We start from the raw sequence: 26,006 nt of genomic DNA on the forward strand, positions 1-26,006 counted from the left end.
GAGCAATATGGGGATTTCAGTTAACTGTTAAGCAAAATTAGGGTGGAAAAACACGGGGTACTCTGAAAAGTAACAGCAGCATTAGCTTTTCAAACATTTTCTGTTCCTCATCAATAAAATGCTACATGACAAGGTAGGCAACTGGATAGTTCTGCACTAGGTTTTAAAGGGCCTAAAGAAATCAGTCACTGTGTTCCCCAAAATCCTGCCCTTCGCTGACGATATGTACCCAGAGGTGCATAAAGAGGTGATCATACAAGATTTTGAGTGTGACACCTTTTTCTCCAGTGAGGATCTACGTGAGAGCTTACAGTTGCTCCTCAGTATTTGCCATCAAGCGAAATTATTCCACGTGTGTATATTTGAACATTAAAAAAGTACAAATGTTACCAGACAGCGTATTCCTTTGTACAGTTATGGAGCGGAGCCAAGTCAGGAGAAATGTTTTCATCCACCCTTTTCAGTGTCTTTTGCTATGTGGTTCTCTCTTTCTTGATTGCCTTCTTCCCGTCTTTGGAGATCAGCACAAAGGCTGTGCAGCCCTCAGTCCTCTTCAAGCCTGTAAACAATGTAAGTCTTTGCCTGGCAGTCTGGTTTGGGGTGAACTTTACCCAGGAAACAATTTAATCCCAGGAGCTTTCTCTGTCCTTAAGAATGCGTAGATCTCATCCCCCCTCTATAGAAGGAAACATTTTAGCCTCCATCCTCACACCTCTCCAACTTGCTTGGGTTTTTTCCTTCTTACTGTTTCTTCCCCTCTCCCATTGTCTCCTTCTGCATCACTCCTTTATTTGCTTCTTATATCCACGTGCCAGCTGCCTGTTTTATTTTGTTGTGACTGTCCATATATCTGCTGTACATTTCAAAGCCTTCTTTCTCCCCTTTTATTTTTGATAGTTTGTTCTCCAGGCACAGGACAGCGAATCATTGCGTCTTCCTCTACCTGGAGTGTCTTCAAAAGAGTGAAACCGGCAAAAATGATGAGTCCTGGTGAAGTTCACTTAGCAGGAGTCCTGGAAGCACTTTATTCACCCAAGCCATTTGCCATTGTCATTTAGTAGTGGACGTTCAGGTTGGGTCGCTTGCTATCTGCAGTTAGAGCGCGAGTGGTGAGATTTGTGCATCCTTTGGAGACTGCAAGCCCAGATCCCTCCTGCAGTAACCTGGCTACGCCTGACCAGAGTTTCTTAGGACTCGTTTGAGGTTTGCAGATTTCAAACTGGAGTTGTAATTGGAAGAGACCGCTCTCTGGTTTACAGTCCAAATTAAAATAACGATGAACAGATTAGGCCATTCTCTTTCCCATGTTACTCAGCATTGGAAGATAGTGGCAAGTTTTGTGTCCTGACTAATCCAGTTGGACTGGGTGATCTCCAGAAGGAATGGGTAGGCAAAGGGGAAAAGCAAAAAGGGAAAGGGAAAAAGGAAAAAATCTGTGACTTAGGGTGATTTCCAGGGACAAATCATATTCCTGTCCTTGGGCACAGTATCAGGAACAAGTTTTCTACTATTCCCTGTATCAGGTACTTTCTTTCTTTAATGAATCTGTTTATCATTATTTTCTTTTAAGAGTTACGTCCTTTTTTTCTTCAGAAAATACGTGATGTTCTTTACTTCAGTAACATTTCAGCTTTATAGGGAGCCTGGGTGATTGTGACTGAATGCCGTTTTAAGCAAAAGTTAAGAGATGATTTGTGTAGTTCAGCAGCAGCTTGCCTAGGTTATCTGTGTGCCGTGGGTTATGGAATTTGCTTCACCAGTGACAGCATTAACAATGCCGGCTTTATTTACAAGAGATTTATAGTGATACCACAACTGATAGAAATCTCTCTAGTTCCACTGGTTTTAATGGAATTATTCCAGATCTAGCTGTGGATCTGATCTGTCACACAGCACTCCACATTTTAAATTACCACTACAGTTTAGGAGGCTTTAAGTAAATTCTGGGACCTGGTACATAGTTATCACTGGGAGAACCTATTATAATTAAGAGGCAAAAAGTGACTTTGCCTTAGAGTTAAATGTGGATTTTTCACTCACTGTGGTTGTTAGCAGCAGTTAGACTGAGTCAGCCGGACGAGGGAAGACGCAAAGACACCACATATATTTACTCCATTTTCCCCTCGTACTGTTTTTAAAGCGTCTGCTGAGTACTATAGCTCTAATTCAAAAGTACAGGAATTAGGAGACAGAAAAGTTTTAAGAGCACATGGTATATTCTCCATCATGTAAATGCACTAGTTAAAGAAAAGATTGCTTTACCTACAGATAAGTAACTATACAAATAGAACAGCAAGAAAACTTTCAGTTCTGTAAAAATTTCTAAAACACAAAACCAGAGCCTGCACTATATCATATCAGAGAATATATTGCTCACCTCGCGGAAGTAGATTGAGGGTGTTCATGACCACTGGTGAATTCCCTGGTGTGTAGTAATCTCTGATTATTTGCACCTGAAATTCTTCACCAGCATAATGTTCTGTAGCTGAGGCTTACATAAAGTTCAGGTTTTATTAATTCAACCTTATAAGCACAGTACTTGGTTCACATTCATGATTACAATTATTTATTTAAGTAGAAAGAGATATCTAAAAAACATTTTGTGGATTATTCTGAATCTCAGAGGGCTCTTTTATATACAGTATTTAATGAGCAATCTACTTTGGAAAATAACTAGATTTATTGTGGGTAGCTATCCTTTACCCAAGTGATGTGGTATAAATAAAGTGGAAGCCACTTTTTAAACTATTATAATAATAGGAGCACTGAAAGAAATAAAAAGAAAAGATTTTTTTTGGTATGGCAAGCCATAAAATGTACAATGGTGCAGCAGAATGAATGAGTGCCTGTTCAGAAGGGAAACTTTCTGTGCACCAGAAGGCTAACTGCTGAAATAATGGAGCCATTCACAAATACATTTTTTTGTATAGCAAATAATAAAATAGTTGGACAATGAAGTCTCCTCAAGTGCATAATAAATAAAGAAATTAACCACAAAAAAAAAAAAGGGAAATAAAATTCCATCTTCAAGATCATGATTGGATCAATTAGAAAATATTTGTAAAGGCTCATCCTTTGTCTGCAAGCCTGTGTGTGCACTAAAGCCTGCTGGTGCTCACGGGACAGGCTGTTTTCTGCACCCTTTAAAGAAGCTGAGCCCCGAGGACTGGCACACTCTCCAGTCCACATGGCCCATCGCGGCTCCGAGGTTGGCCTTTCTCTTCATGTCTGGAGCTCTGTGACCTGGTGGGATACCCGCGCGTGGTCAGCGCAGGGAGGGCAGCTTTGGCCAGGAGCATAAAAACGAGATCTCTGGCTGATGGTGCTGCAGCTGGTTAGCAGCATGGGCCTGATCCGAAGTGTGGGAGTGTCACTTAGGGGGAATCTGTAAAGGAAAGGTTTAATCAAGCCCTGAGTTTCGACCCAGTCAATCCTGAGTACATAAATACCCAGCCAGCAATTTTTCTTCATGCTCAGCATTAGTTTTAGGCATTTCTTAGATGTGCTCCATTATCTATGCCTAAAACAGGGGGCCAATAAACTACATTTCTTATCATATTGTATTATTGACACTGTAGTTAGAGCTGAGGTGGTATTTTACATCTAAATCATATCTTTCTGTGGTTTATATATTTATTAAAGGACTTAGATGCATATAATCTATTCTTTCCTTCATGGGTTTGAAGTGAAACAAAGTGAACAAAATTACTTTATACTTTTTCCCATTTTTATTTATGACCAGTTGGAGCCAGAGCTCTGAAGATTTACACTTGGCAGCAGAGTAAGATGCTGTGCTTGTCCTGCTCTCCTGGTAGGCCTAGTAAATCGTAAGCTCTTTGAGGCAAGGGCTCTCTCTTTGTTCTTTGCTTATACAGCACTTAGCAAAATGGGGATCTGCAGGGTGGCAGTCCTCAGTGCGGTTCTGATAATAATTACTGATACTTGGACTTGGCAGTGAGGTCCTGGTACGGGGTTAAAGGATAAGAGCTCTTTCCTAGATCGTGAGAAGCAGGGGCAGTCCATAGGTGTTTCCACAGCCTCAGATATGGGGAGAGTTTCTGCTTGGATTATGGTACCTGCGTAAGGTTGATAAACCTGCAAAGTCAGATATATTTGGTGCATTCGCCCCTCCAGTGTCCTTGCGTCTTGATCTCCACAGCACACAGCAAATTGTCCTGGAATACATACTGGGTGTTGCTTTTGAATGAGGACTGGAGAAAAATCAGAAAGGATTTTGCCTGGTGGGGGAGCGTAGGACAGTCATAATTTATTGCAGGCTTTCCTGTCATGACTAATGGATTCAGCCCCTATTAACTGAGCTGTGACACTTAAACTGACTATTTTTCTTCAGCTTCTTCCCTCAATTTGGACCAAACCGCATACCTAGCAAGAAAAGACATTCTTCTGTTCTCCAGGGTAGATTTGTGGTGTGTGAAGTGAAGAGGGACTTTGGTGACAAAGTCCACCGCCACAGGCGTATGCCGTCGTCGCGGTTACACGGCACCATCGCTTCTGCCCAGAAGTCTGAGTTTCAGGGCATGTATATAAAAACACGACTGCGTAAACTTTTGTAATATCTCTGGCTGCCTTCCCTCTGCCGCCCTTCCCCATTCTCCCCCGCTATTCCTGTTTTATTTAGCCTGGCATAATAAAATTAGTACCTCACAGAGCCTAGGCAAACAAGAGATCTGCAGTCGTGTGCTGACTTAGGGCTGCAGATACCTTGGTTAGTCCGTAGGATCAGCATTCCCACCTTACTCACTGGGATGGGCATGGTCATCCGTGATGCCTTAGCTATACCAGAACAAAGTGACACAAGGAAAAATGAGGAGCCATTTGGAGGAAGAATCTGTGCTTGTGTGGACTGATTTTATCACAGAGATTATTTCACAACTTCTTCAGGACGAGAAAACTGTTGTAGGAGGATGGGCCAAATTCTTCTAGTCATTGAGCGTTGTTGGGCACCGCCGTGCAATGAGGAATCGGGTTTGATAACTGACTTTTTTCAGTTTTCGACATTTATTTTTAGACTTGGGTTTGCTAAATGGAGAAGTTCCTCTTTTGGAACCAGCATGAAGTATCTGATTTCTGAGCGTGTTCACAAAATGATTTACTTTTGATAGGAAGTTTCAGGGAGCAAAAACGCAGACTATTTTAAAGTCTTACATATACTTTTCTAACTAGATCATGGGCTGCATAGTAATTTTAGGAAGGGAACGCAGTTCACATTTGAGAAGTAAGTTAAAAAAACCTGAGTTTGAAATTCATAGAAGGAGAGAGACATTCCTGCTTTATTCTTATGGTTTGGCATCAAACCAGTCATATGCAAATTTTAAATTGTGCTGCTAAATAGTTAAATAAGCAGATCTAAAGGGTGCAAGGTTCCCAGATCCTTTGTAATATCCACACACAACTCATTTTATATCTTCTACCAATACATTTTGAATCACTTTTCTGATTTTATTGAAGAAAATGTCTGGAATTTTGATAGGAAGGACTTGAAAAAGATAGTTGAATCTGGATAAAATATTCATAGATATAAGAACTTCTAGTACCAGGAAAAGGCTGCTGGGTGCCTTCATGACTGTTCTTCTAATTTCCTAATTTCTGTTTTCCCTGTTTTCTGTGCTGTGTGTTTAAATTTCTGGTTCTGTCTTTCACACATCATTGCTTTTTGCTTCAAAGGCTCCTTTTAATAACTTATTCTTTGGTTTAATTTTCTTCTGAACATGAATTGGGCTTCACCAAACACTCTGTGTACAGCTCACACCCACAAATGCTGAGAGCGGGGTTGATTCAGTCTACATGTAATTTGGTGTATGGAGCTTACTCTGTACTGCATTGGCTGACAGAGTTAAGTTTTCAAAATAGTTTCCATCGTAGCTCCTTCTTTTACCAATCCCATGGTTGGGGCTGCAACTTTTCCTCCCTCGTCTTTGTGGAAAACAGACCACACTCCAGCTTTGCACGGAACCTCTTCTACCATATGTTTTTAGTAATTGTATAGTAGGGAAAAAATCACTTTTCCCTTGTCAGACATTTCTAGCAACACTTTTTTTGCAAAGGGCTTCATCAGAAGTGGCTGAAATTTGAGACTATTCATAAAAATAGTCCTTAGAGAAGGTTAAGTTTGAGAAAGAAAATAGAAAATATGGTGAAGCTGTGATTGAAAAATCACTTCTGAGCGTGTTGGTAGGAGCCTTGCCTTCCACCAATAACACTCTTTGTTTTGCGGCGCAGAGAGGCAGTCCGAGGGCTCAGCCGGATGGAGCGGATGCCGTGTGCTGGCTGCTGTCAGGACGCCTTTCCGGAGGGTGTCGTTTCTTACCGTTTCTTAGCGGTAGAAACTTTGCTTTGCACTCGGTTATTTTTCTGCTGTTGCACCTGTGCCCTTTAGTGGGCAATGGCTGCGTCTGCTCTCTGCTGCATGCAGATGAATCATACGGCACTTTTTGTGCTGCTCTAAGCTTATTTCCCTACCTTTAATATGGTTTTTAGCTTTAATTTTTTATACTTGTATGTGAGTAAACACATCTCTCTTGCTGTTAATCCTCATTTCTCGCACTGGACAAACTACCGTTGGTGACAACTTCATGGTAGGGAAGAAAGAATAAAAATATCACATTAAAAAAATACAATGAGACGCTCAGTGGACAGATGCAAACAGGGGCATACAGAGGAGGCAGGGGGAAATCAAATGCTTATTTACCTTTTGGGATGAGTTGCTCAGATTGTAGATAATCCCATTAGAGTAGGAACAATCCTCTTGGATGGTGAGGTCTGCGCAGCACAAACCGCCTTGGGACCAGGTTACTGAGGCACCTGGGTGGTAATGGGAATTAGTAAGAGTCTTAATATCATTAACAATTTCTGTATTCCGAAGGGTTTACAGGTTATGGGAAGAAGTGATTAAATAAAAGGTAATACTGGATCTTTGCAGCCTTCCCATGGTCTATAATGGGACCAGCACAAGGCCCTATAAATAGCTCTGAACATTTTCATCTGTAACATTTGGTGTAAATTGTAACTTTCAGAAACTTATCTTTTATGTGGTGCAGTTTGCTTTTATGTCCCTACTGTCTAATCTTATCTTCCCATGTGCTGAAATATAAAAATTCATCGCAATTATCTTTCCTGTAGTAAGATATCAAGGAGTTGGTACGTTGTAAGGGGACTGGGTTGAAGTACAATCAACACACATTTTTTGGATCTAAAAATATCAGTGCTTCAAAGGTCAGCTAAATGATAAATCCTGTTCTACGTGTATAGATAATACATATGAATGCACACTATAAATTTGTTTTATAGATTTTCATTGAAGTGCTTCACAGTCTGATGATAATTTCAAAATGCTTTGAGTTTATCTGAGGTCACTGATACAGGGAGAGAGGCGACGGGAAAGGTGGCGGGAGGAGGTTGCATCCCTTTCAGCCGAGGGGAAGAGAGCAACTTGCCAACATTTGGCTATTGAGTATGGTGCCAACCCATCGGGTTTTTCACTAAGAAGTCAGTTGGACAGCAGCAGCTTTCTCCTATGGCCAAAGTCCCTCCTGTTGATGTCAATAGGAATAGACCCTCGTATCGCACTGTTGACTTCTCCTTTGTTTCTCGGAGAGCGCGTAGGGTGAATGCGTGCGGAGCGCAGCTGCTGGAGGTTGGGCTGTCACTGGGAAACTGGGGCACTTTCCTCTGTGGACGGTGGGATCCATAACCATCGGCCCACAAGTTAACAGCATTTCTAACAGAGAGAACGTATAAAGTCTTCTAGCAGTACTCCCGGCGCGTGCATCCCCTCTTGTGCTCTTTTTCTTTCCATGGGAAAAGTTGGATTCAACCAAGGCACTGTAAATAATATAACTGACTGGAGGCATTTTTAGATGCACGAATGCTAAAATGGATTTTCTGTAACATAAGGAGAGAAGTCTTTTATTCCTCTCTGGATGGTATAATTTATTTAAGTTTGATGGTCTTGATATGTCTTTATTAGGAGTAAGAGTAATAGTTAAAAAAGAGGTAGCGGTCAAGGAAACTGAAGGACTCTCATCTCTTTCTCAAAATAATAAGTATTTATAAGTAGACCCAATGTTTCTTGTACTGGACTAAATAAAGCATTCCAGAATAAAACAAACACATCTTCCCGTTTAGGCTTTCATTGCACAAGTCCTGTTGAAATTCGTACTAAGAGGGCTTGAGAATTTACCTCCCGTAGACGATCCCAGCGTCCGGCATTGTGTCCAGCCTGCTTTGCGCTCGGGGACAAACACAGCTGGGTGCTCAGGTCTGCGCTCGCAGGAGCTGCGGAAAGAGCTGCCGGTGGTAGGAGCTCATCAAACGAAAACGTCTCACGTGCGTTGTCGGCGTGAGCGTGAGAAGCGAGTCTAGTTTTAACTACGCTTTCTGAAGTGTTACAGGCAATACAGTTGCTCTTTTCACTGGATTGTGCTTACTTTTCTTTGGGATCACAAATATTTGAATACAATTATTCAGTCAGCTGGACATCTTTTTCCTCCCATTTCTGCTCGAACAGTAGTAGAATTTAGTGTTGATTTAAAAGACTGTCTGCCTTAAAGCAGATTGCAGAGTTTGCACACTGTGAATTGTAATTAAAGTGTAAGGGGTGCTTATTATGTCAACAACTGGCATGAGAACCCCCGAGCAGCAGGTGACCCCAAACATGTGACGTTTGTGACAGCTAGGATCCTTCTTTCACTGGTTTAGCAATCTGAAAGACCAAATTGAAAGAAGCCCAGAGGCTGTATATTTCATTAAGTCCCAGGGGAAGTGTGGGATACAGCTTCCTTCTGCTTTGCTGGGACATAGCCAAAAACTTTCTAGAGGCTCTGTTTTTGACAGAGGCTTGCTGAAGGGGGGGGGGGGGGAAACCTTCCACCAATCACCCATAGGACCATAAATTTGACATTTCCCACAGTTTCTTTGAGGCACTGATGTTGCTGTGTCAGCAGTATGTCCCAAATCTTGTGTTGTATTGTTTGAAAAGGAACAGTCAAACTTTCAGGGGAGCTGAAATGTTTTTCTTCATTGTCCAGCAGTTCCTCTGCTGCAAAACCACAAAGGATTATAAAAAACACCTCTCAAAACAGGGGTTGCTTTTATCAAAAGTAGGTACTGCACGCATTCACAGAGTGTACATTGCTTTCTGAGGCGGCACGACATAGACGATAACATTTCATCCGTGTTACAAAGCAGACATGAGAATATCATTTATAGACACATGCGGCCTGATTGCAGGAATGATAAGAAAAGGAGCCTTCTGAAAATTCTGCACTAAATTTATCCCCAGTGCAATTCCAGTTGGAAATTACAAGCAGAATAAGCTTGACCCAAGGACAGAATTATATGGTTTGTAACACAGCCTGTAATTTATTTTTAAATAATTTTAAGTTTAGTGTTAAACAAATTCTTCGGCCTCATACCCTGCCTCATACCCCACCAATCTTTTTGCGGGTGACCCGTGGTGCAGCCGGTGAAGCGCTGCTCTTTCTGAGCTCGGGGTGCCAGCCCTCGCAGCGACAGCCTCGGCGGGAGAGCAGGCAGCGCTGCTGTCTGCCAGCCTTCCCTGTTCTCACTGGGCTGTGGGGAGACTTTTCATCTTTGTTGAGAAAGTTTGACTTAATTTTTTTCCAAAAGGTTTTGAAAATAGCAAATGCGTACTCGTTCTCTTCATATCTAATTTGTTATCCTACACTAGGACAGCATTTCCTACCGGCTGTTTTATGTGCCTGCTGATTCCAGATACTTCCTTTACTTTGGTAGCACCTCAATCCCATGATGGTAGAGGGGTTTTTTTGCCCTCCTTAAGTTGGTTTGCATAGATATGTTTTTAATTAGCCTAGGAAGGAGGAAGGGTTTAGGGTTTTTGACTCCTGAACGTGATCATTGTCTGTTCTGCCACTGATGTAGTAAATATTTCTGGTCAAGTTACTTAACGGATAGAGCCATGCTCCGCCTGGAGAGATACTCCAGTAACTAGCACTGTATAAAGAAAACAGATCGAGTTAGATAAAGATAAACTAGGTTTAATAGTACTTCTGTTTCAAAGGAGTATTTTGAGAATTAATGTTGATGAGGTTCTTTGATCTTGGATGAAAGTTGCTTTAGAAATGTAAAATATCTTTGTTATTTGTCATCTCTGTGGCTGTGAAATTTTTCTCAGAAATGAAATTTTTGAAAATACACGCAGAAGGTTTCAGTGTGGCCCTGATTATTTAATTTTTTGAGTAGACTTACAGAAAAAGTGACTGGGTTGTTTGTGATTACACACAGCACAATATGTCAGTGTAGATGCAAGTAATCTGGAGTTGTTAATGCAACTTCCCATGTTGTTCCTCGTTTTGACTTCATATTTTAATGCTACTTAAAAAGTAATACAGTGACAAAAATGCTGAGATTTTAAAAGTAGATTCTGGGCCCTTCCTGCCTGCTTTGCCTGGTATAAAACTGTGTGCTGTGCTCATTCTCACAGGATTGCATCTTTATTTCTAACCCTACGTGCAGAGCGCAGTCGGACTCTGCAGCCAAGACAGAATCCGGGCCTAAGAAGTGCTTGAACAAAATCATTGCCATCTCTCAGCTCTGGCCCAGGGCATTGGTAGACTTAATGTCTTTGCATTTTATTTCAGTACAATATGATAAAGACCTGCAAAGAACCTCAGCTCTGCCAGCAAATAAATGGGTGAAAATGCTGTTAGAAATGGCAGAGGAAATAGTTGTAAGTCAATGAGGTAGTTACGTTTGGTCTATTTTTAATCTTTGGACACCTCTTTTATTTCTTTTGAAAAGTCAGCTTCTTAGTGCACCATGTTCCAGATGTAACGCTGTACCCGTAACTTTTTGAAAGGTCTATTTAAAAAAAAAAAAAAATTAGTAATATTTTTATCCAGGAAATTTTAGCTTTTTTTTGTCCAGCTGAAGTTTTCAGGCTCTGTAACGTACTGCTTGCTAAAAGGCAAACTCCACAATGCATTAAGTACAACAGAATATCCCTTTGCAGGATTCCCTTTGTTGCAGACATTATTTATGACATTTTAGTCAATATTTGCATGGCAGACTGTCCAAAATTATTTTGTTTTAGGCACATCACTGATAACTGGACCCATACTCTTTATCATTCTTTTACATTCATTAGTCACTCTGTAGTGTTTTTAACATTTTAAAACACTCATGCAATTCAAAGGAAAATAGATTTCAGCCAAAACGCCTTCAAAATTATCTTTTTTCCTTTGAGTTATTCAGCGATTTTTAACACTTCGTATGTTTGATGTTTTTTTCTTTAGTCTCAGCAAGGCAGAGTTTTTTGCAGGCTTTGACTATGCTAAAGATAGGATTTTGATAGAAAAAAATGTGAGGTAAACTGAACTTAATGTGAAAATGTTATCAGACGTGGTGTAAGGTGTAGCCAGCCGAAAAAACTGGCTATTTGCCTTCTGTGTAAAAGGTAATTTAAAAAAAAAAAAATGTACAACAAAACTAATTAGCAGATATTCTAATGCAAGAAAATGTTGCTGTTAGTAAAGTTTCTTCAATATGCCAGAAAGCAGATGGTGGCAATGGAATAGCGTTTTCTTTTGCCAGCTTTTCTATATGCTTTCTAAACCTGCAAGAGCTTTTGCTATTCAGTATTCAAATTTCTGACACTCTATGATCTTTTTCATCTTAAAACAGAAATAGAAACTGAAACTTAAAAATGTAATCAAGTCAAGCTGTCTGTTCATCAGATCATAACCATGGCTTTAAAAGTTTGATTAAAATTTTGTCTGCACAGTGTAGTTACACGTTTTGAGAGCTCTGGACTTTTCTGGGTTTAATTTTCTTCCTCAAAAATTTAGTTTTGCAGCACTGGGACCAAGTGAAAATGGATTTTAGGTTGTCTTTTCGGAGTCAACACATTAAGCTTAATGTTTTTCAATGTGTGTGTGTGAGGGAATCCTACCTTATATCTATATATGCCCAGCTCTTTCATAGATCTGTAATGATCCACTGCCCTTTGAGATGTAGATACATTCCATTTCTCCATTATTTATGGCCAGCGTCCCTTAGATTTTCCTGTAACTCAGCGTGGTGGCTCTGTACCAAGCCTTCAGGATGTGACTTCTCTCCGAGTTTTAACTTTAGCTTCCACTTGCGTGGCTTACAAACACAGCAGAAACACAGAACAAGTAGGCTGCCTACCAAAAAGGCTGCTTTTTTTTCCTGCCCGAGTCTATGTTGTTGATGCCAACATGATACTGATGCAACAAAACACGTCCTGATTTTTATGGTAATTCTCTGTTCTTCTTCGCAGCCTACAATATTGTGAGAGTAGAAACATACCCACGGAACGGCAAGCAGTGGCAATTCTTTGTGAGCAAAACCCTCTGACTTTTTAGCTTGAGAAAGACTTTGGGTTGATGGCAATATTTCTGCAAGTATTTTCAGAAAAAAAAGGCAAGAGAGAGGAAGGGAGGGAGGAAAGGGAACTATCGAGCAGCTTTTTTTTCCTGTCGTATAATTTTATATATCTATGTATTTTTGCCAGCAGTTTAATTTTGCATAAAGCTTAAGAAAACCTGAAATGGAAATTTTTTCACATGCCACGTTGAACTCCTCAGAGTGCACAGAACAAGGAAAAGACGTCTGCCAGAAAAGAAGAAAAAAAAAATTAAAAATTGGCCACTACAACCAAATATGTACTTAACAGGGGCTGCAGTTGGAGCCAAGAGGAAAAGTGTCAGGTACATCAAAATGAGAGAGAGTTGTGAAAACAGGGCTGCTAGTGCAGATCAGTAATAACAAAATAGTACTTAAACTTGGTTGGGATTGCACCATCTGTAACTTGACATTAATCTGTTATTGCCAGAACCTCAATTAGTTCACCTTTTGTTTATTCCTTAAATAATCACACATATTTTTATTATCAACATAGTTTTTTTCCTGTGTGGAATAGAATGATCCTTAATAGAAAAAATGGGCCCATTTTTTTGAGATACTAGTTCTTTTTAAGTGTTCTTCATTGTGTGTGACGTGCAGGTTCCTTGTTGAATTTTCTGTTAATCGCAGGAAAATTTCACACCTGTCCTTTAGGAGAAGGAGAAGTGGGAGAGGTTGCAAAAGGAGGAGGAGGTCGGGGCTTTTGCCCAGTTTGTTCATTTAGTGAAGGTTTTTCTTTGTTTTTGCTGGCTGACGAAGCCTGGAATGGCTCCGGCTGCGGCGAGACCTCAGCAAGAGGCGCAGACTGAAATATATGAACACTCTGATGGTCTCCAGAAACAGCTAGGTTGTTCGTGTGATGTTAAAAAGGCGAGCTTTGGAAAGCTGTTTAAGAAGGCTGTGCTCGTTGTCAGGGAGTGGGTTTTATTTGGCTTTTTGAGGGAGGGCAGGTTTGAACAATTCTTTATTCCTGTCTGCTAGGGAAAATCTAGAGAGCCTCCTTGGTCGTGACCTTGTAGCACCGCGCCTCTTGGCCAGAGGAGCGGTACCAGACCGCCAGCTACCGCTTGGGCAGCGCCGATAAAGAATGAGGATGGGCACTGACGAGAAAATAGCCTGGGAATACGCAACTCCCTGCCTTGGGTCCCAGAAGGATGAGTTTGTCACAATAAATAAATAACAAGGGGTTGGTGGGGGATAGAGATTAATTGGGTGACTGTTCTACCGCCAATGGAGTCTCACCATATGGTGGACATAATCCTGCTTTGCTGATGTTGGTTTACTCACCAGTGTAAAATTGCACAGAAGCAGACCTGGAGACTTTGACGAAAGCTACCAGAGCTGCTCATCACACAGTTTCATTTTCACTTGCCTTTGTACATGAAGTCAGGCATTGCAAAACCAGCTCTTTAGTCACCCTCACTACTGCTGTTGCTATTGTTAGATTGAGTTAGAAGATACTCCAGAGAGAAATGTAGAAATGATTTCTTCTTTTTCAAAATACCTAATCAGGAAAAAAAAAAAAAAAAGGAAAGCTAAACGGAACCGAAGGGTGACTGGAAATATCCCTTCTAGGTGACTTTGGATCCGCTCTACCAAGTCATTTTATAGATAATGTAGTTGAAGGCTTCCAAAGCGGTCAGTGCCGTTGCCGTTGAAATGGCTGTACTGGTGGGAATGACACTTTATTATCTAGAGCAGCGGCTTGAGAGCTCAGCCCCGTGCTTTTTACTCCTTTTAGTAACCGTGCCTCTGAAGGTAAATCACTTAACCTCTATCTGCCTCCTTCATCCCTGCGTAAAGCGGGCATAGTTATGCTCACCTTTCCCACAGAGGTATTGTAAAGCTTAGTTTAATGTTAATAAGATGTTTTAATTTCCAGGATAAAAGGATGTTCTATAAATATACATTAGAAGTAATAATAGTTTTAATGTATGCCATTATTTTATAACAGTGCTTTTCTAGTTTTAGAAATTTTTTAGTGGTTTGAAATTATTGCAGAATCCGCTTTTGTTAATTAAAGATTGACATTCGTGCAAAATTTGTTGAATTGTTCTATAAATTCCGATCCATGTGCGCTGAGCATGCCCAGAGCCGTGCTCACCTGCACTTTGGGATCATCAGCATGGCCCTTTGGCTTTTAAAACAACTCTTTGATGCATGTGCTCAGAAGTTTGATGGCTTCTAAATAGAATGGTTCAAATATTTCAAAGCACTTGAGATTTGTACAGTGTGAAGCAATTTAAAATTATTGTACTGCAATTAATTTTAAATAACTGAGCACTGCATATGTCGAGAAACCCATACAGATCCAAATGGAAGCTCTCTAAAAATTGAAATGATTCAATAAATTTAAATCACTCTGAAGAAATGGATGTAAGTACTGTAAATCATTTTGTGAGGGGGATAAGCAAATTTTCTAGAAGTGAATCTGAGGGTAGAGACTCTAATTAGATTTTTTATTTTGGGGTTTATGATGATGAAATGTAGGTTAATTTATATTTCCCAGGGATACGAGGGCAGCTCTTGTTGATCCATATGGTTTCTTGTAGCTCTTACATAGGCTGCTTTTTTTTATTTCCCAAGATTACAGAAACTTAGCAATCCAACTTTGCACATATTTTTTTCCATTACAAATATCTTTCCCTCCAAATCTGTATAAAAAGACATGAGAAAAATATTGGTCCACAGCTAGAAATGCCAAGTATATTTTTAAATGCAGCTAAAAAAAATACTGCAGAATTAAAATGTTGTGCAGCATGGAAGCTAACATTTTGTGGAGCTGGGCTGCTCAATGAATATGAATTTTTCTGTGCCTAAATCACTGATTCAGGTACAACCTGTGTCTGTAGGTACCAAAGTGGATTACTGGCTGATAGCTGTTCCCTAGCTTAGAGCATGTTCTCTGTCCTTTCCTTGCAGATGTATTAGAAAGATGCTATCTGATGCAGGAAGGCTGGTAAAAATATTGATGCGAGACCTATCGGAAAGTAATGTCATTTCCATTGGCTTCAGCTCAGCTCCAGGAAAATCCGCGTGCCGGTTCCTCCTTCTGCCGCAGCGAAGCACGGTTGTGTGCGGCTCTCCGTGCTGTGCTCTTAGCTCTAGGATTACGATTCCTCCCAAGTATCGGAGCCAGAAATTAGACATTAGTGCTACCGCCGACACTTGCCCAACCCTTCCATTTCGCTGTTTCCCTAACGGCCACAGAAAAAATAGGGCAGCGCAGTCCCTTTTCCTAAGTGCTCGGCGCTCACTGTTGGCACGCGCGCTTCCTCCAGAGACATTGCCACCTCTCAACAAAGGGCTCGCGAGGGTCCGGCCGCCATCCCGCGGCGGCAGCGAGGTGTCCCAGCTCCTCGAAGTGGGTCGGAGCCCTTCGCGGCCCAGGGCGCCGCTCCACCAAGCTTGTCGGTGCGGTCTGGGGAGATAATGTATTTTTGAATTTGCTCCATGTCTGGTGGGCTCCTCCTGGGCGGAGGAGCCACAGAAAGCGAGAGGGGCCCCGCTGCAGGGTCTTCCTTAAGGCCTTACCTTACTTTTAGACAGTTGTCATTATCTTTGTCTAAAGGTCATGGCTAAATTGAATAAAAGGAAAGCTGTGTGTTCCTGTCGATGCACAATGGCAGTATTGACTTTCCTAATCCAGTTTGCTGAGGGGTGAGAGAATTAAATTAGATATCTAAGCACAGAAATTGAGAGCCTTTGAAAACAAAGATAAGGAGACAGCCTGTATTTTCCTTTTCCTGGGAGCTCTGGGCTCAAGATTTTGCAGGTGTGTCATCTGATCCATGGCTTGCATCGATCAAAACTGTGCCAATGCATATTTAATTAGCAAGGGGACCCTGGATGCATTATGGCCATCATCCCTATATTGAATGGACTGTCAGACTTTCTGAATGCTTCCCCACCCCCCCGCTTCGTTGTTTGGGGAGCTTCTGCATTTTGTCTGAGCAGCTAAAAGTTTCTTTGTTTTTAGCTGGTGATGCATACAGCACCACTGAGGAGAATACAAACAAGTAAAGTCCTAAAGTGTTTATTTTGTCTAGGAAAAAGGGCTGAACCAGTTTGAATCCTTTGGGTAACGGATTTTTGTATCTCTTGGAATTAAAAAAACACAGTCGCATGATGTTTACTTTAAGAATATTTTATTATAACAAATAAAATCTGTGCTGTGGGATTTCTTAAGGAAGCCTTTGATGACGATTTGAATTAAGTCAAAATTAACGTTTGCTACTGCAAAGGAATAAATAGAAAACGTTCCAGAAATGAATCAGTAAGCAGGAATCAAAGGCTGTAAACTGTTTTAAAAACAAACATTTAGAAGTGAATCAAATACTTGTTTGTAATATCAAGGAACAAATATGGGAATACGCAGATTCCCCACATTCTAGGCTATCACACGATAGCAGTAAATCATTTATGGGCTTGCGAGAACAAAGAAAGTTGATTTAAAATGAAACCATTCTGATACAGCTTTCGGGTCTCGCAGCCTCCGGGTGAAGTTTCACGTTCTTATTGCCGACGAGGAGGAAAAAGTAACGGGGAATTTCTGCATCCCAAAAAAAGTTAGCCGGGGAGTTGTGGAGACCTTTGTTTGCGTCCACCTTGGTACAAAGCCACCCCGGCAGCCCGAGTGTTGCCTGATAAACAGATGTAACACACAAAGTCCGCTCACAATGCCGAGCAACAGACTGCGGGCACATGTTTTGGGCTCATTCAGACCCATCAGCACAGTCTAGCTAGCTGTTTTGTTGCTCGCCTACTTACGGGGTAGCTTGGGAGCGTCTTACTGGTGAAGTAACAAGGAGGGGTTTTTGCCACAAAAGTTTGGTGGCAAGGGCTCATGGGAAAATCATTTGCATACATCTTGTTACAAAGGCTGACTACTTCCTGGCTTAGACAAAGTGTTGCCTGATAAACAGACTTAACACACAAATGTCTGTCTGGAATAAACAACGGCAAGCTTTGATTTACATTTCCATTATCAAAGATAATCTCTTTCCCAGTGTACAGGAATTAAGAGTCTTCGCCTTATTAAAAAAAAAAAAAAAACACCACAACCAACCCAGGCTGGCACCGCAGGGATTTTCCCGCTGCAGAACGGTGTTGGAGAGCCGCGGGGACGGGGCGTACTGTACAGGGGGGTATAAAACAAAACCGGAGATCTGGTGCGGGTATGTACATGTGCGACGGTGAGGCGTATGATAATGAAGCACTTTGAACTCCCTATAAAAGTTGACTTGAAAGCGGTGGCTGGAGTTACACGGAGAGCCAGGCCTTCCTTAAAAGAAATAGTAGTAGCCACCAAAATAGCCGTAAATAATAATTGTAGCGTACATGGAGCAATCCCTATGTGTTTATATCATAATGGATAATGAAGGGAAAGTGAGTGTAAAAAAGCCTCAGTCCTGGTGCTGGTTTCTGTTTGTAAATCCCTTAAGCTCACCACGTAAGACTGTATATAAAGGAGCATGATTTAGATTTTTTTTTAACATATATAAATCTTTGGTAGAATCCATGCCCAAAATTATAGATGAAAAATTTATTGCGTGAACGCAACCCAGCCATATAAATTTTTTATTACAAATAGGACTCTGAAACTTGAATAAAATATGTCAGTTTATTATACAATATTTCCCCCCCTCCCTAAAACATGAGATGAATGGAAAATTTAACTTGTGCCCTTCTGCGGTGTTTCTGCGAGGTGCTGGGCTGGCGGTGGCGGAGAGGGAGCCTGCTTTATTTAGCTCAGCCTGGGCAGTGGCAGCCTTGCTCGTCTGGCATCGCTGGTGTTGAGTTTTTTTCCTCCGCTCCGTGAGGATCACCTTTACTGTTTAGGGGACAGTTGCATCTGCACCTGAATTAGCACGCTGGCTGCTAGCGAGGGCTCGGTTTCTGGTAGGGGCTGGCTCTACCTAGGTAAAAAAATAATCTTGACACCCGTTAGTTCAGTTTGCACAGGCCAGCAGACAATGCGGCCAGTCCCTCTAGGTCACTGCCACCCCAGGCTGGATTCAGCACGCCCTGGAAAACACGGCGTGTCGAGAAAGTGCGAGCACCCAAGAAAGTGTCCCGTTTCTCCGAAGTCAGGTAGGCATGAAGTGGTTTAGCACTGGGAAGTGCCATGACACTCGAAGCGGGCTTCTTTGGTGGAGGAGCGTAACAACTCCTCACCGTCTGTGTCACGGTCTACGAAAAAGAACAACATTGTCAGTCTGTTGACATTGGTCCTGTCCACGGGCCAGACTTTCCTGGGAAGGTTTTATTCTTTCCAAACAATGGAGCGCTCCCTTCCAGCGCCGTGAGCCCTGCTTCCACGCAGCCGTCGTGCAGCCTGGCTGGAGCAGCGCTGCAGCTGAAAAGGAAAATTACGTGTTGAAAAGTCCAGAGTTTCCATCCTGGAGCTGAAGGTCCCTGCCTGCTTGTGGTTTGAGATCAGGCAGACCTGGGTGTCGGATGTAACCACCTCGGTCGTGCTGGCTTAAGAAACAAATCCAAAGAGGAACAGAGAACAGAGATGTAGTAGGAACAGCTACTTCAGAAAGACTAGCCTGTTTTGTTGTTGTTTTTTTTCTTTATCCCTTAATCATAGTTGATTCTTGGAAGTGGAGAGTAAAATAGCTTCAACACGCTTTTTATCCTGTTTCCCCGTGATTACGGTTGATACCAGATCCCCTTGAGCTTCTCTTGTCCAATAACCTCGACTCCAGTGTGTGTACTCACACTAACTCCGGCTAGTCCAGGGTTAAAAATTCAACCACTAACTTTTCTTTAACTAAAAAAGCCCCCAAATAAAACCCATTGTGCTATTCAAGGTTAAGCTTCCTTAAACATAAAACTAGATTCCTTAGTGATTTTTTAAAAAAAAAAAAATCAGCAATCTTAATAGTGGTTCCTCACGATATTTCCAGCTCCATCTGAAATCATTTAAATCCTCCCCTTAATAACATGCACTTTATTGTAATATACAGATTCTTTGGCTTCCTACCAGCCTTAGCTTAAGGCACCAATGAAACTCGTTGCCGCAGGGGGCCGTGGATTCAAGAGGGGCTCGCATCTACTGTATATTTTGTTTTGTATGTTTTCCAATGGCTCTAATTATTGCAGGTGGTAGAATTTAACTGGCAGCGTTGTTGCTAAAGAAAACAGGCATAAAGTGTATACTGTTTTGCAGAGTGGCTATCAAATATATAGAAAAGAGAAAATCAAATGAATTGTTGAACTGCTCTATAGTAAGTGATTTTATTGATTTAATGCACATGCTTATGAAAACGATCTTCCATTTATATCAATTATGTATGGGCAAAAATTAATTTATTCCTCTGGTCACCTGTTTGGCTAACTGACTCAGCAGGACAGACGTTCCCCCTCCCGTCGTAGCTGAGCCCGCAAAGCACTAACCATTCAGAAAACTGGAATTTTAAAGTTTCCATGTGCAAAACAACAAAAAAGCCCCAACAGGAGTTACTGCCAACTGCTGAAAAAGCAGAGAGCGAGCGGTGGAGGCTGAGCAAGACTCTCTCGTCCTAGGCAAGACTGTAAAATACAACGGCTCGGATTTTGCCAATCCCTTAACCATGTGGCGGCACATTTATATGTACCGGATCATCTGCGGCATCTGAATAAAATCAGGGAAGCAAAATTCTGCATATAAACATTTTGGCTAAGTGCCTTAACTCAGTCTTCTTATCTGGGGTTTCCACAAGATGCCACCTTGCATAACAATGCTGAGCATACGCTTGCCCGGTACACGTTTTTGGTAGCCTCCCGTGATCTCTACCGCAGCTTAGATTGGTTTTAATTCTACCTCTCCCTGCATCTTATTGCCCCGTGCCTCTCCATGAAGAATGGTGCTTAAAGCCTTTGTTGTCTTTTTTTTTTTAGAAATTAATGTTTAATTTCAGCAGAAGGGGTGGGTTACAGCAAAACAGAATTAGGAAAAATGTTATCGCCGTAGCCAGAGTAATAAAAGAAGAAAGTTAAGATTCGGTGCGCTAACAAATGTCCCACGGCCAGTAGAGTCTCTGTTGTGCCACTGGCTTTGGCGTTGGAAAAACAGCGCTCAACACAAACAAAAGTACTTTGTTTCTCAAAACCCAGGAGCAGCTCCCGCTCTGCATGCTGCCCACCGGCTGCGGGGCTGTGCTGGGAGCGAGGGTGCCAGGCTGGGGGCTGAGCCTGGCTCCCACCGCTGCCGCTCAGCCCTCGTCCCTCTCGCCTCTTCGCTGGATTGTTTCAAATTGCGAAAGGTCCCTTTTTCGGCAGGGACTTTTTCAAATCTGTAAATTTTTTGTGGAATTCTGACCCTACTTTAAACATAAAGCCCAAATGCTGATTGAAGCATGGCTTGCTGGAGCAAAAGAAAAACCTAAAAAATAAGCAAAAGCCTCATGCCTGCCCTGTAAAATGAAATCCGTTGAATGTTGACTTTGAATGTTAACTAAATATTTTACATTCCTAATATTTCACCTTTGTTTCTACCTTTGCGGTGTCGGAAACATGAAACTTCTTGCCAAAATCTAGCGTCCAGAATCTAACAGCACCGTGCGTATTACGCGGTAGCCTGTCCGCTGTCTCTGATTTGAGCTTCGGTTAAAGATAACTCAGCAGATCACTATTTAAAACAAAATTGCAGAAGTGAGGATAATTTTTTTCACTGAGCTTCATTGGAGAAATTATTCAAAATAATTAATGCAAAAGAGAGGAAATGGATTCTGGACACACTGGGAAACACCACTTTTTAGGTGAATTTTGTGGTTCTAAATGGAAGTATCGGGACTGAAGCTTTCTTTGCTAAATATTCCAAATGTTTATATTCTGAAATTTACCAAAATTTGGTTTGCGAGTGCTTTTTATCACTTGTAGTTTTTAATTTATACAAGATTGTCCTCTAGGCTTCTGAATGATACCTAATGCATACAGTCAGCAGGTAAAAAAAAAAATTTGAATATTTAAAATAGGCATTTTCTTTATAGTGCTCTGCAGTAATTAAAATCTTCATTTGCTTAAAAGCAAGGAACCTTTTTAAAGCAATAAATTAGCATTGCTTGACCCAAGGTCACTAGTAGTACTGCTTCTTCCAGCACTATTAATACCTCAAAGAAAAAGAAAGGGTGGTGTTATCACTCTGTTGCAATAGAAGTAAGATTTTCAATTTAATCACAGTTAAGTGTCATGACCTTTTGATCTTGCATTGACTTCTCACTGAAATGTGGTCAAATTTCAGACAGCTAATTCTAAACTCTGCAAAGTCAAGGTGAAGTCGGAAAATAGGTTTGCCACGACTGAGGGTGGTTTTGATGCAGCAGTGAGTGGTTTCATTTCCTAAGTTTTGTTTCACAGCAAAAACTTTTTTAATGGGACCAATAAATTGCAGAACAATTTCTAAGGTGGGGGGGGCGACACCTTTGTCTGTTTGTATTAATTGTGAAAACAGTAATTTGAGGGATTTTTTTAAAAAAATATTTTTCCATACAAGTAAAGGGACCTTTTTTCCCAATTCACAGTGATAGGAATAATTAAGCAAGAAAACACTGTTTGACTGAAGTTTCTGCTAAGAATAATTTTTGAACCAAAAAGCGATCATCTTCACATAAAGGAGAGTTAATAATGTGTAAAAAATACAAAACACTCATATTTACACATATCCTTTTATAAGTCATTTTATTATTTTAGGCAAATAAGTTCATGTTCGGTGGAGAGCGTTAGCTGGGAGTTTGTAGGGCCCATTATTTGCACAAGTTCTAAAGCAGTTCATCCAGTATCTGGTCTCATTTAAACCGCCGCAAATCAGGGACCACGCCGTACGTTTCCGTGGTCTCGTAGTACGGTAACCGCTGCGAAAGCGTGATGAAAACCGGCTCTTCTATCTGTTTGGCAGATTTTGTTCCAGAAATGTGTAGACAACAATCTCCACGACTTTGTAGCGTTGCTTAGTTACCTTTATATGCCTGCTTGAAAATATGTTTTGAGACTTTACTATGTGTTGGATTAAGGCTCTGGTTTGTATACAACAGAGAGGCTACATTATAAAAAACATGTAGGAGAGTAGTTTAAATCTGCCTTCTCTAAAAAGAAGGCTTCTCAAAGCTTAATTTATGCTCACACACCCCAAGCACTCTGCGTAGTGCCGTAAACAAGATTCCCTTTTTTTTTTTCCTAGAAAAAAATATTACCTAGGCACGGGACTTTTGCATTATCATGTCCTCGTGCAACACTCCTGTCCTCAGTTTGTACTCTCAGCCTTTTGAGGAAGTCTGGCGCCTCTGATCTATTTTCCACAGCAGACCCTGTAATTTTTGGCTGTATTTTATGTTTTTCAGATTCAAGTCAATCTGAAAGTCCCAGCCAGCCAAGTGAAGCTGATATTAAGGACCAGCCAGAAAATGGTAAGTTCTTACCTGCTGCTCCTGCTTTGGGATATTAAAACAGCCCATATTTATTAAGATTTTTTTCCTATGTCTAATATAAAAAGATGATTCAGGATAATTGACATGGGATAGCTTCAGATAGGTTGTGTACTCTCCTCATAGTTAAAATGCTGCTGTTTCACTAATCTAAGGTAGCATTTTTTTTTTTCTCCAGTCCTGGAGAGAGACTTTTTTTTCCTTTAAAAATAATTTTAATTAGGGAGATGCCATTAAAGAGCCTGCCGTATGCAACCCTTATCCTTATTCCTCCGTAGCAAAGGCTTTCAATCCCTGGGCCATGAGTCATGACCCCCTCGGGGTGTGTGCTTCATCGCTTTCATTTTTATCTATGTGCTTTTAACTTCATTTTGCTTATTGATGCTCTCACATGACACACTGAAGTACCTAACCTTCGGTATGTGGCCAGCCATCATTTCAGAGTGCAGGATCTCCGATGGTCCCGCAAAAGGAAATGGTTGCTTTGAAATATGTGTCTGCAGACCCATTCTCTGCTGCAAAAATCTGCCAAACAAAACCAAGCAGCTATGCTTCCAACATTGCGGTGTCAGGGCAGGGCTCCACACCTAGGAACATACCAGCTCCTCAGGCAGGTGCTTGCTGCGGGGCTGATACGGCTGCTACCGGCGTCCTCTGTACTTTTTATCGGCGTGCTTTAAAGCTTGTAGATACTATGGGTAAGCAGGGCAGGGAGGCTCAACTAGAGCCTGTTACTCCTTCTCCGTTTGTTCTCAGTACCATCGTTTCAGGTGGCTCGAGCTTATTTGGAATTAGCAGCAGGACTGTGACTTTTGGGAACATTAATATTTTTTGAACTAGGTCTGTGTTATAGTAGAAGCAATAGCTTCTGCTGAATCAATGGCTCGCATTGTAAAGCAGCCTGGAAAAAATGATTCAATAATAGGGAATTTCTGTAGGGACTGCATGTGGAAGGATAAGTACGTGTGTAAGGGAACAGCTTCTCTTCCTCTTCATGTTTGCGTAAGGTAGACCTCAACAATTTCTGTTGGCCTGTCGGCAACTGAGTTTTGTTTTACTACTTATATTTAGGACTTAGAAATAATGTCTCCCAAAGCGAAAGTTATTATTATTAATAGTTTTTCTTGACTTTTTAAATCCATAACCAGTGCTTTTTTCAAAGACCTAAATGTAGATTGGGGATCCACTCTACTGGGGTCCACTGTGCACACACGGAAAAGAATTTGTGTAAAGGGTTTGTATCTCTACAACCTGTCACCATTTTGGGGTACATTTAAATCCATCTCATGTAGAAATATTGTATCTATACTAATACAGTGGTGATTGCCCTCTCACAGAGCACCTAACTGGTTTTGCCTCAGATCTTTGCAGTGCATCCCTACAGCTCTCTGTGTGTTCAGTGTTTGGGAGACTTTATTATCAACCCAACAAGTGGGAGTGAGGTTGAAGGGCTACATTCTGGACTGCGTTTGGATCAGGGCTCAAAGAGCGGGTAGAATTAAGGGAAGAAGAATGGGTTTAGGTATATAAAAAACTTTAAAATACAAGCATACATCATAGGACATAAAACATAGGGCTCACAGGGCTGCTAAGATTTTGGCTTTTGGGGTTCCTGTATTTTCCTCTCACTGAAATATGAAAATTTTCATATTTTGATAGATTTTGTGCTGCTCATCTCTAAACATACCATCTTAAAACATTTCTGTTGTTTCTGAAAGACAGTGCCTAATTTTCCTTATCAATCCTGTTCACAGAAATTCTAATTTGTAGCCAAAGGATTGCAAGGTTAAGCAAAGAACTGACTAAACTGTGATTTTTGTTCTGCCAATTCTGGTATTTTTTTTTTGTGGGGAATATGTTGCCTGTGTTTATTAAATCATATTTTAATTTAGAATGCATTAGGCAGCAAGCATGTTATTATTCCATGTTTAGATAATATTCTTTCGCAGCTATTAAACCACATTTCTTCTTACCCTGCAGTTTCATACTCTTAAGGAAGCCTGTTACTCAACAACCGCCCCGTAAAGCAGTAATGTCAGTGTTTAATAATGTAAAATCTGTGAGAGCCTAGTGAAATGAAATATCTCTGATTTGGAGCCCGAGTCTTCCTTGTAAAACAAGCTTTTAATGAATTCTCGGAACTTTTCTGGTGACCTGCAAAAGGTACTCTTTTTTTAATAAACAGGAAAAGGATTTTGCTTTTTCTCAGTTTTACTAAAGGGTATTTTTCTCCACCACGGCAGAAGCCTCCCAACCGATTACGCACCTTTTGCAGTCCCTGTGTGGGAGATTTGCTTTACGAACGCATCTAACGCATGCCGTTGGCCCTGAAGGGGCTGCTCCCTCCCAGGCAGACGCTGAGCTCCTCAGCACACACAGCCCCCAGCTCGCGGCGTACCCGGCGCGTAGATCAACACCGATCCGCAGCTCTTATCTACCCAACGTGAGGATGAAAGCAAAACTGCAGGCTTTAGAAAATGAAAAACTGCACGCACAGAAACGGACACAATAAATCATATTAACAGTGTTGTTCTACACTTGCTGTAGACCCACTTCCACGGGGCCTGATCCAAATCCCGCCGGAGTCAGTGGGAATCTCGTAATTGATTTTACTGAGAGTGGGAATGAGCCCACACAGAGAGGAATTTTTTTTTCAAAATCAAAGAAAAATAGTATTGTAAATAATCTTATTCCCAGTGATGCTAGTAGCAGAATGACCAGATTGAGGGCAGATTTGGAATCGTTTTGCGTGTGTTTCTGGAAGGCACAAAGAGGTGTATCGATTAAGTACTACCTTTTACGTGCATGCATTCCTTCATTTTAAAAAAATAAATCTTTAAAGGCCTTGTGAGGGTTATACAGCCTCTCCACTTGCCTGTTAATATCCTTTCTGTTCCACTCCATAAATTCTAGAGCTATTTATTATACACATATATTTTGCATACCTTGAGTAATGTAGGTTCAAAAGGGTCAACTATACGGCCCTGAAAAAGAAGGCCTCCTACTATGGATTTTAATTTATCATTTTAAATTGTATGTGTTATTTTGGAAAGCCTGTAAGTCTAACCTTCACTAAAGTGAAGTTCGTGGGGTAAAAAAGCTTTTGTTTTTTTAGAGCCACTCCTTTTTTTCTAGTGGGCTTTGCAGTCATGTTTTCCAGAGCAGAATCAT

General features: G+C 41.1%; 1 protein-coding gene across 12 annotated transcripts in view; it reads left to right on the forward strand.

The window, feature by feature from the left end:
• NFIA (nuclear factor I A) overlaps positions 1-26,006 on the forward strand; it is a 251,718-nt gene that overhangs the window by 111,943 nt on the left and 113,769 nt on the right. For 11 of the 12 annotated variants that reach the window (XM_086753345.1, XM_086753347.1, XM_086753346.1 and 8 more), the window contains exon 3: positions 22,752-22,817. The exons of the other annotated variant lie outside the window; for it this stretch is intronic. In XM_086753345.1, the coding sequence (XP_086609471.1) occupies positions 22,752-22,817 (66 nt within the window). The remainder of the gene's footprint in view (positions 1-22,751; positions 22,818-26,006) is intronic. 12 annotated transcript variants of the gene reach the window in all.

The sequence above is a fragment of the Chlamydotis macqueenii genome, chromosome 8 (assembly GCF_036417535.1).
Source record: "Chlamydotis macqueenii isolate bChlMac1 chromosome 8, bChlMac1.mat, whole genome shotgun sequence".
NCBI classification, from domain to species: domain Eukaryota; kingdom Metazoa; phylum Chordata; class Aves; order Otidiformes; family Otididae; genus Chlamydotis; species Chlamydotis macqueenii.